Source organism: Salmo salar, chromosome ssa19 (assembly GCF_905237065.1).
Source record: "Salmo salar chromosome ssa19, Ssal_v3.1, whole genome shotgun sequence".
NCBI lineage: Eukaryota > Metazoa > Chordata > Actinopteri > Salmoniformes > Salmonidae > Salmo > Salmo salar.
Window position 1 is genome coordinate 990,727 of NC_059460.1, and position 20,044 is coordinate 1,010,770.

At 42.0% G+C, this 20,044-nt stretch overlaps 1 protein-coding gene and 1 long non-coding RNA gene across 3 annotated transcripts; one reads left to right on the top strand and one right to left on the bottom strand.

Annotated features, from left to right (window-relative positions):
• Positions 1-349: 349 nt before the first annotated feature.
• On the top strand, positions 350-6,067 carry LOC106578262 (histone H3.3A). 2 transcript variants are annotated; one of them, XM_014156922.2, is made up of 4 exons: positions 350-522; positions 1,098-1,244; positions 1,325-1,478; positions 5,031-6,067. In XM_014156922.2, exons 2-4 carry the CDS (start codon positions 1,117-1,119, stop codon positions 5,157-5,159), a joined length of 411 nt encoding a protein of 136 aa, XP_014012397.1. In that variant the 5' UTR covers positions 350-522; positions 1,098-1,116; the 3' UTR covers positions 5,160-6,067. The 2 variants fall into 2 exon arrangements, with proteins under 2 accessions (XP_014012397.1, XP_014012398.1); XM_014156923.2 differs by having other exon boundaries at positions 359-522; positions 1,080-1,244.
• LOC106578263 (uncharacterized) lies at positions 5,778-7,907 on the bottom strand. The gene is made up of 2 exons (XR_001322400.2): positions 7,753-7,907; positions 5,778-6,910 (listed from the first exon to the last, which is right to left on the bottom strand). It is a non-coding gene; the product is annotated as an uncharacterized lncRNA (long non-coding RNA).
• Between the last annotated feature and the right edge of the window lie 12,137 nt (positions 7,908-20,044).

Consider the following 20,044-nt stretch of genomic DNA (forward strand, 5'->3'; position numbering starts at 1 on the left):
TACAGAGGTGTGAATACTTTCTGAAGGCTTTGAAAAAATGCACAATGCTATTTCAAGCAGCCAAATTACTACTATGTGAGTCTTTCTTCGAATGCATCGACCTTTTTACACGTTTCCGTTATTCCGACAAGTAAAAGTTTCCAAAATACTTTTGTTTCCACTTATTCAGATTTTTGTTGCTAGATGCCAGTTTCTATATAGGAAATGAACCACAATGTATTATATTTATTAAACTACTTTATCATAGAAATCTCATATTTAACTTGGAAATGCCTTCTAGAAATGTGATTCAATTTGTAAACAAGTCTCGGCGTCGTAGGGCGTCATTTTGGTTTGACCAATACATATGCGTTTTGCTGGTGTTTGTGGGCAGGTCTACAAATTAGACGTCAAGAAAAGTATAAATACAAATACCATTTCTTGTTCAAAACTCTACGAAACTGTAACGGTGTATCTGGCATCTAAGAACATTGTAGTAGTGGTTTGTTCTCAGTTAAGATTTTACCAAGCTAAATACACTAGGTAAGTGTTTTGTGGTTGTTCATATTGAAATATAGTTAGCCAAAACTATTATTTTTATCCGTTGTTGGTAGCTAATTAACGTCGAGCGTTAACTAAAAACAGGTGGTTTGCGTGGGCACTAGTTTGCCAACCTGGCTTATTTAGCTATCCACGTTAACTAGTTACTGTAGGTAACTTAAACAAACCAGGCCTTGTAGGCAATTTTGAAATGCTGCTTGGCTAACTAAGGTAGCTAACGTTACATTCAGTTGAACCGCCATACCGGTTTAGAAAGCTGTCGCCCTGCGTCCAATATGTTTAAACATCCTGTGTTGTTGACTGGGTGGGTGGGGTCTCGGCTAGCATCTTGGCGCCATTAGCCTTATGAAGTTAGTAGTAGCCTTTTGGCACCTTTTTTATGGTGTAGTTGCATGCCTGCTGATATAGGTATCACCATTTATTTGGCTGTCTAATGCGACCACTACGATTGGTTTCAAAACTCGAGATATTAAATGTGCTGGCCATCAGTTACCTTGTTTTTTGAGTAGTGACGCCACGTGGTTTATTGTGCATTTTAGAATTTCACCTATTTTCAGATAAGTCTACAAGTGAGCTATGGCACGTACCAAGCAGACCGCCCGTAAATCCACTGGTGGAAAAGCACCCAGGAAACAACTGGCCACCAAGGCTGCAAGGAAAAGTGCGCCATCTACTGGCGGTGTGAAGAAACCTCACCGATACAGGTAACGCTTCTCACCTGGACCTTTCTCAATTTGCTGCAACGGGACACTTCTTGGCATGTGTACTGACTGTGTGTGTGTAGGCCGGGTACAGTGGCTCTGAGAGAAATTCGTCGGTACCAGAAATCCACTGAGCTGCTGATCAGGAAACTGCCTTTTCAGCGGCTAGTCCGTGAGATTGCCCAGGACTTCAAGACAGACCTCCGCTTCCAGAGTGCTGCCATTGGTGCTCTGCAGGCAAGTTAACCATAGGATTTGAGTTGAAACAGGTTGCTTATGGATGGGTGTAGTCCAGGGTTTCTGTTTTGCCCAAAAAGCCTGTTGTAGCTGAAAACAGAAAAACAAATAGCTAAATAGTGCTTTTCACTGCTGGCAATACCAGTTGATTTAAGTAAATTTGACTGTTATGCTTATTGGTCTACAGTTACTATAGGTTAATTTGCATAATTTATTGGTATTAAATTGGCCAGTATTTTCTTTAGTCATGGCTCTTATTTATCCAACACAACATGTGCACAGTATACAGAGCCTATTTTGCACTGGATCTCTTGTATGTCCTAAGCTGGTTGCTGCTGGAGTGAAATATAATTTAAAAACTAGTTGCACAATAATTCTAAATGCTATTGTGCGTTCAATTTTGGTGCGCAACTAAAGAGACTATATTTCTCAACTGGCAACTGAAGTGTGCCTCCCATTCAAGTAAATGCTCGCAGCCCATCACCCACCACCATTTCTCAAGACACTTATCTTGCTTCAAAGTAGCCTATAGGCATAATCTGACCATGGCAACATGGATGCAATAATTTTGTCCGTTTTAAGGTTGGGGAAAGCTAGCAATTTATCTTACCATTTCCTACTTTTTAAGGGGGTGGCAGGGTAGCCTCGTGGTTAGAGCATTGGGCTAGTAACCAAAAGGTTGCAAGTTCGAATCCCCGAGCTGACAAGGTACAAATCTGTCGTTCTGCCCCTGAACAAGGCAGTTAACCCACTGTTCCTAGGCCATCATTGAAAATAAGAATTTGTTCTGAACTGACTTGCCTAGTTAAATAAAGGTAAACAAGTGCAGTTAGGATTTTCATGTGCAGTTTTGTTTTCTTAATCGGTCATGTTAATCATAAACCTGAGTTCAAATGATAGAAATCTGAAAGTTAAGCAAACTTCAGATTTCATCACCAACCTCTGCCATATGGACACAGATACTAGAGGTTGACTGATTATTGGAGGACCAAAAAAAGCTGATGCAGACTTTTATTTATTTGTAATAATGACCATTACAACAATACTGAATTAACATGTTTATTTTAACTTGATATAATACATCAATAAAATCAATTTCATTTCAAATAAATGAAACGTGTTCAATTGGGTTTAAATAATGCAAAAAGTGTGGAGAAAGTAAAAGTGTAAAAAAAACTAACGTTTAAATTCCTTGCTCAGAACATGATATGAAAGCTGGTGGTTCCTTTTAACATGAGTCTTCAATATTCTCAGTTAAGTTTTAGGTTGTAGATATTATAGGACTATACCATTTGTATTTCATATACCTTTGACTATTGGCTGTTATAGGCACTATAGTAATGCCAGCCTAATCTCGGGAGTTGATAGGCTTGAAGTCAAACAGCGCTGTGCCTCAAGCATTGCTAAGAGCGGTTGGCAAATGTAGAAAAGTGCTGTTTGAATGCTTACGAGCATGCTGCCTACCACTGGTCTAGCAAATCATAGACTTAATTATAATATAATAAACACAGAAATATGAGCCTTAGGTCATTAATATGGTCAAATCTGGAAACTATCATTTCAAAAACAAAACGTTAGTTCTTTCATTGAAATACAGAACCGTTCCGTATTTTATCGAACGGGTGGCATCCCTAAGTCTAAATATTGCTGTAACATTGCATAACCTTCAATGTCATAATTGTGGCACATTAATTACGGTGTTGGCCTTCAGTTTACAACGAGCCAGGCGGTCCAAACTGCTGCTCTTACCCTGACTCTGCTTGCGCAGAATGCAAGAGAAGTGACAATTTCCCTAGTTAATATTGCCTGCTAACATGACTTTCTTAACTAAATATGCAGGTTTAAAAATATATGTGTATTGATTTTAAGGGCATTGATGTTTATGGTTACGTATATTGGTGCACCGGTAGTGCTTTTTTTCACAACTGCGCTTGTTAAATCATTACCCTGTGATTCGATGATAAATTAACAGGCATTGCGTTGATTATTTGCAACGCAGGACAAGCTAGTTAAACTGGTAATATCAACCATGTGTAGTTAACTAGTGATTATGGTAAGTTTTATTGCTAGCTAGCAACTTACCTTTGCTTGTTGCTGCACTTGTGTAACAGGTGGTCAGCCTGCCACGCAGTCTCCTCGTGGAGTGCAATGTAATCGGCGTCCAAAAGTGTTTATGAAAACTTGAAATCGGTCATGCCGATTAATCGGTCGACCTCTAACAGATACATTGATCCATTGGCAGCTAAATGAGTGCACAGAACTCGTAGCCTCTAACTTCTATTGCGTTTTCACACTGAGGCTTGATGGCGGTTGTTGGAAATATTTTTCTAATAGGTTACTGTGGAACTAGTTTTAATAAAATATAGTTCGCAGTGGATGTTCCTCTTTCCTACATTTCCACACAGCAGGCTAGGTACTTCTATGCATGCACGCTCCCTCAACATTATCAGGACTGAGAAACCAGACATGCTCATTGCTCACATGGAGCACTCCAAACAAAAGACAATGAGAAATTGACAAATCTCCTCAAATGGTTATGAAATAAACAAACTCACAAGTGTAGAAGGTTGTAAACTCTGCAAACAGTGTTTCTATTCAATGAGAACAGTAAAATGACTAATGCATGCATTAGCAGAAATTGTAACCAAATGACAGCTTAACGGTACATTTACTAAAATCAAAGGGCAAACAATTTACACTGAATTGGCGGGAGACAGCTGAGCAATTCTGTAGACTCGACCATCTTCGCCACACACCCCTCCCCTTGTCCCAACATTTAAAAATTCTACTCCAGACGGCTTCACACATTTTACATTTTCACGACACAAGCCGTAACTCAATCAGCTAGGTCTTATTGCCCTGCGTTTACCAAATTGCAGACTTCCCAAATGGGCATCGGCGTACGTGCTTGTGATTTTGAAACAATCCACAGCAACAACAAAAAAGTAAGATGCCAATGATCCTCGGTTCCTTTCTGGTGAAGTGTGTCGAATGGTCTTATTCCTCTATGGACAAGTACTTTTGACATGCATTTCCATTCCCTATTGGGCCCACCCCTATGCCATTAATCCCGTTCAATTAGTTTTCATGTTTACTTTATTTCGTTGTCCAGAAGCAAAAGGTACAATCCTAGTCATATTAGCAACCCATCCAAGTTCAATCTTTAGATTCTCCTGCTTTCTAACTTGAAAATAGTTTTATTGATTGCTGCGACAAATGCGTTGCTTTTTCTGTTAAGATGCATTGCTATATTCTGAGCACTGTGGGTTGATGCCCTAATGGTTTATGCATACGTGTCTGGTAAATTTCTCTCTTCCCAGTCACATTGTCTGGAAACTTATTCTACCCCCCCCCCCCAAATGGAAACCTTGGTTCAGTCCCATTGGCTGTTGCTCTAACATGGGCAGACAACCCAGGCAGTGGTGTGCCAGATTAGCCTTTGTCCCAATTATGTAGCAGGTAAATCATGACTTGGTTAGCTGCTGCTGCACTTAAATTAATATGTACTGATGCCAATAGATTCTGATTATGGGCTTTTCTCTCCCCATACAGGAAGCCAGTGAGGCATACCTTGTTGGCCTGTTTGAGGACACCAACCTGTGTGCCATCCATGCCAAGAGGGTCACCATCATGCCCAAAGACATCCAGCTGGCTAGGCGAATCCGAGGCGAGCGTGCATAATATGAACTTTGAACTCTTGGCGGGAAGGTGGGTGATATTGGCTGGGGTGTTCAACCATAAATTACTATGCTGGACAAACAACAATTTCATTGCCTTATGAACTCAGTAAAAGCAATCAGTCAATTTAAATAAATTCATTAGGCCCTAATCTATAGATTTCACATGACTGGGTACAGGTATGCATCTGTTGGTCACAAATACCTTAGAATGGGACTCAGGATCTCATCGGTTTTGAGCATTGAAGTTGCCATCGATAAAATGCAATTGTTTTCATTGTCTGTACATAACCCCACCATGGGGCACTCTGTTCACAACATGAACATCAGCAATGGTTGTGAGGCCAGTTGGACGTACTGCCAAATTCTCTTAAACAATGTTGGATGCGGCTTATCAGCTCTGGTGGACATTCCTGCAGTCAGAATGCCAATTTCATGCTCGCCCAACTTGCGACATCTGGCATTGTGACAACTGCGCATTTTAATTGGCCTTTGTCCCCAGCACAAGGTGTCCCTGTGTAATCATGCTGTTTAATCAGCTTCTTGATATGCCACACCTGTCAGGTGCATGGAAAATGAGAAATGCTCACTAATGGGGATGTAAAACAATTTGTGCACAAAATTTAAGATTTGTGTGTAAAATCTTTATTTTTTTTAATTTCAGCTTGAACTTGGGACAATCTTTGTTCAGTGTATGTAGTCATTTTTGTATGGTCTCATTAGTAAAATAAAAGCTTGGTATTTATAGTACATTAGTAGCAAGTTTCATGCAAAAACATTCCTACTCTTTTCTCTCAGGTTTTGAAACTTTTTTTTTTTTTAAATGGTAATACTTTTAGGTCATCTTAATGTAGTATGCATATCACATTATGGCCATTTGTTGTAAATAAAATTTCCACTACCTCACTTGGACTACATTGTTTATGACCCTAATTTATGCAAACTCTAGGCTGAGCTATAACTTTCTTAGCCATGGCTGAGGCAAAATTAACTATGCCCAGGATTGGTGTTTGTTGATTTAAAGTGAGGCAGTATGTTAAGTACAAGGCTCTGCATTAACATTTTAAAACCAACAGGCTACAAATACACAGCCAAAGACTACATCTTCTGCAAAATTACATCTAATTCATATTGTACACAACTTGGTTTCACCATATGTTTATGACTACTTGCCTGAAGGTTGGACGGAAGCATGGTTAGTGTTACCTTTCCCTCACACGATTGACAATGTTGAGTGAGGTTCATAAAGTCTAAATCTTGGATAGTAAACATTTTGTATGATAATTGCATTTTGCTCCTTAAATCCTTACAGGTGGATGGCCAGAGCATTAATACCTCAGGCTCACTGCTCATCGACATGGAAGCATACACAAATTGTGTATTCCAGACATTGCCTAATCTAGCTAAAATAACCTGAAATTAGACTTTCAGTTGCACAATATTAGCTAGATTTGCTTTGTTCTTCAAGTAAGCCAGGTAAATGTTCATAGATTCTTCTCAAGCTGTCCATCAAAGTCTGTCTCACCCCTCAGTGCACACCACAGCAAGAAGCTCACCCCAAAGAGACTGATGGGGAGGACTTTCCACCATGGCCGCTGATACTTGCTTCCAAGGGACTGGTCTACATCCCAAGTCTTGTGACTGGCTTTGCTGGTACTGAACTTGATGGGATGACTGAGCTCCTCACCATCCTCATCTGCTGTTGACTTAGCCAGCCTCTGGGAGGTAAGGGAGAGGGTCCGTGCATGGTTTAATCTAAAAAAAAATTAAAAAAAATAAAAAACAAGCCACCGTTACATTTCAATAAATGGCATTGAACAGAATGCCACTCCCCACCCATACAGTGACTTTACTGATCGCTACTTTGAGGAAAAACGTACTTTCTATGACAGATGTGCTACCACATCTGGACAAACACTGGATAAGAGCGTCTGCCAAATAACTAATGTACTATTTTTAGGAGCTTGGGCGTCTAGGATTTTTTTTGGCAACCTACAGAAAGCTGTTACGCAATATCGTATCCCCCCCTTCTCATATTTGATCGTTTGAAAAGGCTTCAGATATGCAGCTACTCAGGATCCTGGGGCGGCATGTAGCCTAGTGGTTAGAGTGTTGGGCCAGTAAACGAATGGTTGCTAAATCGAATCCCCGAGCTGACATGGTAAAAATCTGTTTTTGCCCCTGAACAAGGCAGTTAACCCACTGTTCTTAGTCCGTCATTGTAAGTAAGAATTTGTTCTTAACTGACTTGCCTAGTTAAAATAAAAACATGACCGTAGGAAATGTAGCTAGCAAGCATCACTGTTAGCTAATGTGAGTCAGTCGCTCCTGGTTGATCACGTGGGGTGCAGGAAGGTCGAAGAGCCCCTTAATCTAAAAGGTAAAATAACCAGCGTCACTGAACACTGAGTGATGGTTTTAAAACCTGAACCAAATGTGTACACCTTTGCTAGCTTGGTTTCAGTCAGGTTTGTTTGATTCACTGAACTACTCTGTCCATGATGAAACTGAACTGTATAGCTAGCCGCCTAAACGCAACTCCTGGAGTTTAATTGAGTACTGCACATGTAGCTGTATATTTATCATATTGTACATACCTCTGCTTCGTCATGTTAACATAAATCACAATCTCACGATAGTGTGACAAACTAGATAAAACACGTCCTACTCTCGACATCGTGAAGAATGGCCATCACAGGTCAAAATACTCAGTTCGAAGCAGATCATGTAACATTTCGTTGTGTAACACTGAATTGTGTTCGTCAAAAAAGCTAACGAGAAAATGATTCCTAAACATTCGACAGGTAGTTGAGGCCTTTTAATTTTACAGTATGATCACAGATGCTGCCAATATATTTAAACAAAACTAGAATATTATATTTTTTACATTTAATCTATGGTGGACGTCAAATTGTTATGATAAACAATGCAAGATACTGTGCTTGCATAAAATGTTGGATAATATTGCCATCTGTCACCTATTGGAATTGCAAGAGCACCCAGACAATTATGTAGCCTTCGGGTCATGCTTAAAACCGGTGCTTAATTTGTAAATCGCAAGGTGCCAGAACAAGTAAGTAAGCGGGGTGACTTGGTATCAGAACGCATAGGAGACGGTCTGTTTTATGTTAAAGAATTGTAAGCAAATCATAGCATTTGTGTTGTGGCATAGAGCAGCATAGAAGTTGCACACATGGGGAACATTTTTAGTAGCCTAGGGTCCTGGATAAATGCATTTAATGCAATTCTGTGTCATTTTACATGACTGGAAACTTTGGCAGAGTTTATACTGAACAAATTATCAAAATGACAGGCTACTTTTTGACACTGACAAACTGAGAATCTGAGATCAATATAAACAACCTTGTCTTGAATCCAATAACAGCGAAGGCTCCTCAGAGGAAGGGGAGGGCCATTCTCAATGAATTTCATAAAAATAGTCAAACATGAGAAAATGATTTTTAGCTAAATCTATACTACATATGTTAACGTCACCAAATAATTGATTAAAACAGTCTTACAATGACTGTCTACAGTAGCCTCAACAGCACTCTGTAAGGTAGCACAATGGTGTAGCCGGAGGACAGCTAGTTTCTGTCCTCCTCTAGGTACATTGACTTCAATACGAAACCTAGTAGGCTCATGGTTCTCACCCCTTCCCATAGACTTACACAGTAATTATGATAGGTTGGAGGCCGTCCTCCAACCTAACAGAGCAGGTTGTCCACCCAATCAAAGGATCAGAGAATGAATCTAGTACTGAAAGCATAAGTGTGACTGTTCTTCCATGCCGTCCCTGGGAGGGGTGCGTCACTTGAGTGGGTTGAGTCACTGACGTGGTCTTCCTGTCTTGGTTGGCGCCCCCCCTTGGGTTGTGCCATGGCGGAGATCTTTGTGGGCTATACTCGGCCTTGTCTCGGGATGGTATGTTGGTGGTTGGAGACATCCCTCCAGTGGTGTGGGGGCTGTGCTTTGGCAAAGTGGGTGGGGTTATATCCTACCTGTTTGGCCCTGTCTGGGGGTTTCATCGGATGGGGCCACAGTGTCTCCCGACCCCTCCTGTCTCAGCCTCCAGTATTTATGCTGCAGTAGTTTGTGTCGGGGGGCTAGGGTCAGTCTGTCACATCTGGAGTATTTCTCTTGTCTTTTCTGGTGTCCTGTGTGAATTTAAATATGCTCTCTCTAATTCTCTCTCTTTCTTTCTCTCTTTCGGAGGACCTGAGCCCTAGGACCATGCCTCAGGACTACCTGGCTTGATGACTCCTTGCTGTCCCCAGTTCACCTGGCCGTGCTGCTGCTCCAGTTCCAACTGTTCTGCCTGCGGCTATGGAACCCTGACCTGTTCACCGGACGTGCTACCTGTCCCAGACCTGCTGGAACCCTGACCTGTTCACCGGACGTGCTACCTGTCCCAGATCTGCTGTTTTCAACTCTCTAGAGACAGCAGGAGCGGTAGAGATACTCTCAAAGATCGGCTATGAAAACGCCAACTCACACTTACTCTTGTGTTACTGACTTGTTGCACTCTCGACAACTACTATGATTATTATTATTTGACCATGCTGGTCATTTATGAACATTTGAACAGAAGAGGACTGGCCACCCCTCATAGCCTGATTCCTCTCTGTTTCTTCCTAGGTTTTGGCCTTTCTAGGGAGTTTTTCCTAGCCACCGTGCTTCTACACCTGCATTGCTTGCTGTTTGGGGTTTTAGGCTGGGTTTCTGTACAGCACTTTGAGATATCAGCTGATGTAAGAAGGGTTATATAAATTTGATAAGCTATAGCTAGCTAGCACTGCAGTACATAAAATGTGGTGAGTAGTTGACTGAGAGAAGGACAATAGTTGAACAGTTTTGAGCAAATATATTTCTTAAAAAATGAAGGACGAGAGAGACCGTTAGCTAGCTATATTTCTTGATACAGTGCCTTCGGAAAGTATTCAGAAGTCTTGACTTTTTCCACATTTTGTTACGTTACAGCCTTATTCAAATATGGATTAAATTCATTTTTTTCCTACACACAATAACCCATAATGATAAAGTGCAATGTATTTTTTACAAATGTATTAAAAATAAACAAACCTTATTTACATAAGTATTCAGACCTCTTGCAACTTGAAATTGAGCTCAGGTGCATCCTGATTTCATTGATCATCCTTCAGATGTTTCTACAACTTGGCATCCACCTGTGGTAAATTCAATTGGTTGGACATGATTTAGAAAGGTGTCTGCCTTTCCAAGGTCCCACAGTTGACAGTGCATGTCAGAGCAAAAACCAAGCCATGAAGACAAAGGAATTGTCTGTAGAGCTCCGAGACAGGACTGTGTCGAGGCACAGATCTGGGGAAGGGTACCAAAAAATGTCTGCAACATTGAAGGTCCCCAAGAACAAAGTGGCCTCCATCATTCTTAAATGGAAGAAGTTTGGAACAACCAATCTTCCTAAAGCGGTCCGTCTGGCCAAACTAAGCAATCGGGGGAGAAGGGCCTTGGTCAGGGAGGTGACCAAGAACCTGATGGTCACTCTGACAGAGCTCTAGAGTTCCTCTGTGGAGATGGGAGAACCTTCCAGAAGGACAGCCATCTCTGCAGCACTCTACCATTCAGGCCTTTATGGTAGAGCGGCCAGCCGGAAGCCACTCCTCGGTAAAAGGCACATGACAGCCCGCTTGGAGTTTGACAAAAGGCACCTAAAGACTCTCAGACCATGAGAAACAAGATAATCTGGTCTGATGAAACCAAGATTGAGCTCTTTGGCCTGAAAGCCAAGCGTCACATCCGGAGGAAAACTGACACCATCCCTACAGTGAAGCTCGGTGGTGGCAGAATCATGCTGTGGGGATGTTTTTCAGCGGCGGGGACTGGGAAACTAGTTAGGATCAAGGCAAAGATAAACAGTGCAAACCTGCTCCAGAGCGCTCAGGACCTCAGACTGGGGTGAAGGTTCACCTTCCCACAGGACAACGACCCTAAGCAAACAGCCAAGTCAACGCAGGTGTGGCTTCGGGACAAGTCTCAATGTCCTTCCTTGAGTCGCCCAGCCAGAGCCCTGACTTGAACCCGATCGAGCTCTGGAGAGACCTGAAAATATCTGTGCAGCAAATCTCCCTATCCAACCTGACAGAGCTTGAGAGGATCTGCAAAGAAGAATGGGAGGAACTCTGCCAAGCTTGTAGCGTCATTCCCAAGAAGACTCAAGGCTGTAATTGCTGCCAAAGTGCTTTAACAAAGTACTGCGTAAAGGGTTTGAATACTTATGTGATATCAGTTTTCTATTTAATACATTTGCAAAAATGTCTAAACCTGTTTTTGCTTTGCCATTATGGAGTATTGTGTGTCTATTGAGATTTAATTTTTTTTTTAAATACATATTAGAATAAAGCTGTAATGTGGAAAAAGTCCAGGGGTCTGAATACTTTATGAATGCACTGTATATAAATATTTGTGCATAAGTGTTTCCACCGACACTTCTATCATTCATTTTACCGACACAAAAGATCCCACCTTGTCTAGCATATTGTTTTTTCAACATTTCGAAAGTTGAACGAAAAATGTTCTGTTTTCATCTGGCCTGTCATGACATTTTTTTAAATCTGATATGTACTTTATGGACATTTCGAAATTTACTGGGTGGGAGGGGCTGGTCCAACTCAAGGTGGTATAAAAAAATGCACTGCCCTTCCCAAAGTAAAACATATTTTGACATGACACTCCCCTATACTGTAAAAGAATTTGAACAAATTGCAATATTTTCATAACCATCTTTGTAGGCCAATTTTGAACGTGGGAGCCAAATGAACGGCTCTTACGGAGCCAAATATCCAGTCTATTCCAGTGTTTCTCAATCCTGGTCCTGGGGATCCAAAGTGCACATTTTTGTTTTTTGCAAGTAAACCATGTATTTGATACCATTCCATTTATTCTGCTCCAGCCATTACGACAAGCCTGTCCTCAACTAAGGTGCCACCAACCACCTGTGATCTGGACATACCCTACGATTGCAACTCTGTCATTAAGTAGCCCTGCTTATGGCTTTACAAAATATACACCTACATTTTACAATATCACTGATTTCCAGTGGAAGAACTCTCTCCAAACTCAATATACAAGATATACAAATAATACATAATCTGAAGAAAAGACTAAGAGACAAAAATGGGTCATGGACAAGCTGCAGTTTTTATACCCCCACACAAAACACAGCATCAAGGTACAGTAATTGGCTACAGTTTACACAAAATAACATGCAGTGCCTCATGACATTTTACCTCAATGGGTCAAAATGCTTAGTTTGTGTCTTGCAATTAACAGAGAGGTCCATCGTCAGAAGATTATTATCCGGGTGACAGCAATGACGGTGGTGGTGAGGTGCTGTCAGCGGTGGAGGTCCCACTGGACGATGTAGATTATTTTGATGGTGAGGAGACTGGTAAAACAAAACTCAACACTGCCGTTAGAATAAGAAAATATGTAAGCAGCTGCTGAGGACCAACCCGTAAGGAGGATGACAGTGCCGTGACAAGAAGCCTTTGAGAAGCAGCCTGTGAGGAGGATGACATTTCTCTTTACATCACCCATCTGGAGTGCAAACTGAGAAAACTACAAGATCCAAGAGTTCTTCTGGAGATTCAGAACCAAATCAACCAAGCTTGTTTCCAGGCACTGATCAGCCAGATGCCTAAGAAGAACCACAATGGACAAGGGTCCTCTTTCCAGTAAAGGTAACCTTGCCACTGACTTGCATGTGCCTGCATTGCACACAGACAAACTGAGCTGATAGGCTTGTTAAAGCACCTTAATGCATTTTACGACAAAAGCATTGGCATTTTCTCAAGGCAGTACCTTTTTTATTTTCTTAAAGATGTGATTTCTCAAACATTTCACATATTCCTTGTCCTTCCTTTGTTAGCAGAGGTATGATTTTAGCCCAGACAGACAGTGGAGTTGAAAGAAAAAAATATTTCTAAGAATGTATGTCAAAGGAGAGCACTGGTAGTCCTCACAGTCAATAAAGCAATATCGCAACTCAGGTGTCGATCCTACACAGTAACACTCACTGGACTCTTCACCTTATCTGTCCGCGGAGGGAAGGAAGGGTGCAAACATGTTAACATTGTATTGACCAATGAAATCATAACATGTTACTTAAGAAAGGATTCCTTTCCTACATACAGTCCCGAGTGGCTCAGTGGTCTAAGGCACTGCATCGCAGTGCTAGCTGTGCCATTAGAGATTCTGGGTTCAAGTCCAGGCTCTGTCGCAGCTGACCGGGAGACCCATGGGGCAGTGCACAATTGGCTCAGCGTTGTCCGGGTTAGGGGAGGGTTTGGCTGGCAGTGATGTCCTTGTCCCATTGCGCACTAGCGACTCCTGTGGCGGGCGCAGTGCACGATGACACGGTCGCAATGTGCACCGTGTTGCCTCAGACACATTGGTGCGTTTGGCTTCCGGGTTAAGTGGGCATTGTGTCAAGAAGCAGTGCGGCTTGGTTGGGTTGTGTTTCAGAGGATGCATGGCTCTCGAACTTTGCCTCTCCCGAGTCCGTACGGGAGTTGCAGCGATTAGACAAGATTGTAAATACCAATTGGACACCATGAAATTGGGGAGAAAACGGGGTTAAAAAAAAGGTTGACTCACCTACTCATTCCAGGGTTTCTCTTTATTGTTACTATTTTCTACATTGTAGAATAATAGTGAAGACATTCTTCAAAGTAGCCATCCTTTGCATTGACAGCTTTGCTCACTCTTGGCATTCTCTCAACCAGCTTCATGAGGTAGTCACCTGGAATGCATTTCAATTAACAGGTGTGTTTTAAGGTAAGACCCAAGTGCAGACTGTGTGAAGTAACAATGTTTATTGTAACAAGGGGCAGGCAAACGACAGGTCAAGGTAGGCAGGGGTCGATAATCCAGAGATGGAGCAAAGGTACAGGACGGCAGGCAGGCTCAGGGACAGGCAGAGTGGTCAGGACAGGCAAGGGTCAAAAACCAGTAGGATGAGAAAAAGAGCGGCTGGGAACAGCCAGGAGCTGACAGGACAAACGCTGGTAAGCTTGACAAACAAGACGAACTGGCACAGACAGACAAAACACCAGTATAAATACCCAGAGTGGTGAAGATGGGTGACACCTGGAGGGGGTGCAGACAAGCACAAGGGCAGGTGTGCCTTGAAAGTTAATTTGTGGAATTTCTTTCCTTCTTAATGCATTTGAGCCAATCAGTTGTGTTGTGACAAGGTAGGGGTGGTATACAGAAGATAGCCCTATTTGGTAAAAGACCAAGTCCATATTATGGCAAGAACAGCTCAAATAAGCAAAGAGAAACGACAGTCTATCATTACTTTAAATTAAGACATGAAGGAAAATTTGAAGAACTTTGAAACTTCAAGTGCAGTCGCAAAAACCATCAAGCTCTATGATGAAACTGGCTCTCAAGAGGACCGCCACAGGAAAGGAAAACCCAGAGTTACCTCTGCTGCAGAATATAAGTTCATTAGAGTTACCAGCCTCAGAAATTGCAGCCCAAATAAATGCTTCACAGAGGAACAGACACATCTCAACATCAACTGTTCAGAGGAGACTGCGTGAATCAGGCCTTCCTGGTTGAATTGCTGCAAAGAAACCACTACTAAAGGACAACAATAAGAAGAGGAGACTTGCTTGGGCCAAGAAACATGAGCAATGGACATTAGACTAGTGGAAATCTATCCTTTGATCTGATGAGTCAAAGTTTGAGATTTTTGGTTCCAACCGCCGTGTCTTTGTGAGATGCAGTGTAGGTGAACAGATGATCTCCGCATGTGTGGTTCCTACCGTGAAGCTTGGAGGAGGAGGTGTGATGGTGCTTTGCTGGTGACACTGTCAGTGATTTATTTAGAATTCAAGGCACACTTAACTAGCGTGGCTACCGCAGCATTCTGCAGCGATACGCCATCCCATCTTGTTTGGGCCTAGTGGGACTGTCATTTGTTTTTCAACAGGACAATGACCCAACACACCTCCAGCCTTGTAAGGGCTATTTGACCAAGAAGGAGAGTGATCGAGTGCATCAGATGACCTGGCCTCCACAATCACCCAACCTCAACCAAATTGAGATGGTTTGGGATGAGTTGGACAGCAGAGTGAAGGAAAAGCAGCCAAGTGCTCATTATATGTGGGAGCTCCTTCAAGACTGTTGGAAAAGCTGGTTGAGAGAATACCAAGAGTGTGCAACGCTGTCATCAAGGCAAAGGGTGGCTACTTTGAGGAATCTCAAATCTAAAATATATTTTGATTTGTTTAACACTTTTGTTTACTACATGATTCAATATGTGTTATTTCATAGTTTTTATGTCTTCTACAATGTAGAAAATAGTAAAAATAAAGAGAACCCCTGGAATGAGTAGGTGTGTCCAAACTTTTGACTGATACTGTATATATTTTAAAAAATGAAGCAAATTGCGGTGCCTTCAGGAGTTGTCGAAGTTGACTGTAAACAATGTCCACAGAATTGCCCGGGCCGAAAAACAAATTGGAGAAGGGCTTTAAATTATACGTGTTGTCCAATTTAACGGATTACAAAGGTATGTATACTTATCATTATTAGCAAACTGCCTAGCTCAGTACTTGCCAGCATTAGCCTGCTCGCTAAACTACTAAACAAAACAACCAAAGTGAACTTACTACCTGGCAATCTAAGCAGAGTTGTGTCAATGAGGAGATCGGTTCTCAGTTGGCAAACACGTATCACAGTGTTTGTGCAGGCTGAAATATGGTGTGTGAGATCAGGGATGCACGCTATATCGGTGAACATATCAGAATCGGATGATATTAGCTAAAAATGCCAACATCGGTATCAGCCCGATGTCTGGTTTAACGCCGATGTGCAAAATCGACGTGCATACTTATAAGGTAGGTACAGTGAGGGGGGAAAAGTATTTGATCCCCTGCTGATTTTGTACGTTTGCCCACTGACAAAGAAATGATCAGTCTATAATTTTAATGGTAGGTTTATTTGAACAGTGAGAGACAGAATGACAACAACAAAAAATCTAGAAAAACGCATGTCAAAAATGTTATAACATGATTTGCATTTTAATGAGGGAAATAAGTATTTGACCCCTCTGCAAAACATGACTTAGTACTTGGTGGCAAAACCCTTGTTGGCAATCACAGAGGTCAGACGTTTCTTGTAGTTGGCCACCAGGTTTGCACACATGTCAGGAGGGATTTTGTCCCACTCCTCTTTGCAGATCTTCTCCAAGTCATTAAGGTTTAGAGGCTGACGTTTGGCAACTCGAACCTTCAGCTTCCTCCACAGATTTTCTATGGGATTAAGGTCTGGAGACTGGCTAGGCCACTCCAGGACCTTAATGTGCTTCTTCTTGAGCCACTCCTTTGTTGCCTTGGCCGTGTGTTTTGGGTCATTGTCATGCTGGAATACCCACCCACGACCCATTTTCAATGCCTTGGCTGAGGGAAGGAGGTTCTCACGCAAGATTTGACGGTACATGGCCCCGTCCATCGTCCCTTTGATGTGGTGAAGTTGTCCTGTCCCCTTAGCAGAAAAACACCCCCAAAGCATAATGTTTCCACCTCCATGTTTGACGGTGAGGATGGTGTTCTTGGGGCCATAGGCAGCATTCCTCCTCCTCCAAACACGGCGAGTTGAGTTGATGCCAAAGAGCTCCATTTTGGTCTCATCTGACCACAACACTTTCACCCAGTTGTCCTCTGAATCATTCAGATGTTCATTGGCAAACTTCAGACGGGCATGCATATGTGCTTTTTTGAGCAGGGGGACCTTACGGGCGCTGCAGGATTTCAGTCCTTCACGGCGTAGTGTGTTACCAATTGTTTTCTTGGTGACTATGGTCCCAGCTGCCTTGAGATCATTGACAAGATCCTCCCGTGTAGTTCTGGGCTGATTCCTCACCGTTCTCATGATCATTGCAACTCCACGAGGTGAGATCTTGCATGGAGCCCCAGGTCGAGGGAGATTGACAGTTATTTTGTGTTTCTTCCAGTTGCGAATAATCGCACCAACTGTTGTCACCTTCTCACCAAGCTGCTTGGCGATGATCTTGTAGCCCATTCCAGCCTTGTGTAGGTCTACAATCTTGTCCCTGACATCCTTGGAGAGCTTTTTGGTCTTGGCCATGGTGGAGAGTTTGGAATCTGATTGATTGATTGCTTCTGTGGACAGGTGTCTTTTATACAGGTAACAAACTGAGATTAGGAGCACTCCCTTTAAGAGTGTGCTCCTAATCTCAGCTCAGTACCTGTATAAAAGACACCTGGGAGCCAGAAATATTTTTGTTTGAGAGGGGGTCAAATACTTATTTCCCTCATTTAAAATGCAAATCATTTTATAACATTTTTGACATGCGTCTTTCTGGATTTTTTTGTTGTTTTTCTGTCTCTCACTGTTCAAATAAACCTACCATTAAAATTATAGACTGATCATTTCTTTGTCAGTGGGCAAACGTACAAAATCAGCAGGGGATCAAATACTTTTTTCCCTCACTGTACATGAAGTAATGACGCCACGTAAAATTTTGCGCTACATGTGTAACACAGCATTCCTAATCTAGCCCACAATGTCTTCTGTGTGGATTAAGCAGTCAATAGGTCATTTGAAAGAGTAAGAGATTTTCAGTGAGACAACTAAAAGGCATAATCCATTAACGCCAAAATAATGGAATTCACTGCCCTTGACAATCAACCGTTCTCTGTCGTGGGTGATGTTGGCTTTCGCCGACTGGTCGAGCACTGGTACCCACTACCAGGTGTGCTAGTTTCCAAACGTTGCCCTACCGGAGTTACACAATAATACAGTCACTGCTATTAGCTTCACCACTGACATTTGGACCAGTGATATCAGCCCCATGAGCATGCTGAGTCTGACAGCACAGTGGGTCGTTGAGGATTTCGTACTGAGCAAAGTCGTATTGCATGCTCATGAATGATGGTTGTCATACCGCTGCTGCCATTTCAATGGCATTTGAGAACATGTTTGAAACATGAACACACTAGCTAGCGCCATTCAAACAACTGACTCGAGAAATAAGCTCATCAACTGCGCCTGCAGCTGACGTGATGCCCTCTGTCATGGAATTGAAACGCCTGCTCAACAAAACTGCCAACACAGGCTGTGAACAAGCGATTCGGTGGCATTCTCTCTTTACTGTGTTGCCACCATGCTCGATGCTTGGTACAAGGACCGCTACTTCGATGCAGACAAGAAACGGGCTTTACGTAAAATGTTACATACGCAGCTGGACAAGATCGAAACGGACACAGTGACTGTGCGCACCGAGGAAGAGAGGCCACAGACAGACGGAGCTGAAACTTCACTACTTGACATGTATGATGAAATCCTAGTTGAGAATGAAACGACTGAACAAATGAACAATGAAACAGCACAGCAAGTAAGTGAAAGAAATAGGGTTTGATTATGTTTTACTGGTAATGGGGACATGTGTGTGTGTGTGTGTGCAATCTTTATTTAATTAGGTAAGTCAGTTAGAACAAATTCTTATTTACAATGACGGCCTACCCCGGTCAAACCCAGACGAAGCTGGGCCAATTGTGAGCCACCCTATGGGACTCCCAATCATGGCCGGATTTGATACAGCCTGGATTCGAACCAGGGACTGTAGTGACGCCTCTTGCACTGAGATGCAGTGCCTTAGACCGCTGTGTCCATGTGTGTGTTAACTATTTAACTGTACTAGAATTCTTTAAAACGTCACAAAAATTTTAAATATCGGTTATTGGTATTGTTTTTTTGGGCAAGGAACATATTGGATATCGGTATCGGCGCTTCACTAGTTGAGATGCTATCAGCAGTGGTGTAAACTAAAGTACCAGTACTTAAAGACGCACTCCAGGATCTTAAGCACAACAAATGTGTAACATAGTACGAATTGGATTCGTAACATATCATAGGAATTGCACACAAAAAAATGGATGACGTAGTACCCAAAAAAAGGAAAATGGTCCAATTCACACACTTATCAAAACAACATCCCTGGTCATCCCTACTGCCTCTGACCTGGCGGACTCACTAAACACAAAAGCTTTGTTTGAAAATTATGTCTGAGTGTTGGAGTGTGCCCCTGACTATCCATAATATTTGTTTTTATTATTATTGTGCCATCTAGTTTGCTTAATATAAGTAATGTGAGCATATTTAAGCACATTTAAAACCAAACACTTTCAGACTTTTACTCAATGAGTATTTTACTGGGTGACTTTCATTTTTACTTCAGTCATTGGCTATTGGTGCACTATAATTACAAGTACCCCTCAAGATAAACTTCATTATAACTAGCCAAGTTCTGTGTAACACCTAGTAATTACATTGTACTTATGCAGATATTACATGTACTGTGGTGTACTCTTGTATTTATTCTCCCACTTGGATCTCGCTTCCACAAGCTTTTAAATAGAGGGACAGATTCTCAGTATGGGTAATGTACTGTATAAGTACGCAAGTTTAGTTACAAGTTAGTACTCCTCAAGATACACTTAATTTTAACTAGCTAAATCCTGTGTAACAATTAGTAATTACATTGTACTTAGGCAAACATTACATGTGCTTTGAAATAGTGTCCTATTCATCTGGGATGACACTCAAATTAAATCTGTTTTCGTTAGCTCAACCAAGTTAACCCAGGTGGTATGCTTTTTGGGGGGGTCAAGTGCTAGCAACAATGTGGACTGGAGATATATTTTGTACAGTGCACATTCATGATTAATTAGAGCCTATTGAACATAAGCTATAATCTCTCAGACACCCAGCACATCCACAAGGGATCCCAACCTTTGTCACAGTTGTTAATGACTCAGATGCATCTGAGAAGAAATAAAATACTAAGTTGGTGAATTTAGTGGAAACCTGCCCATT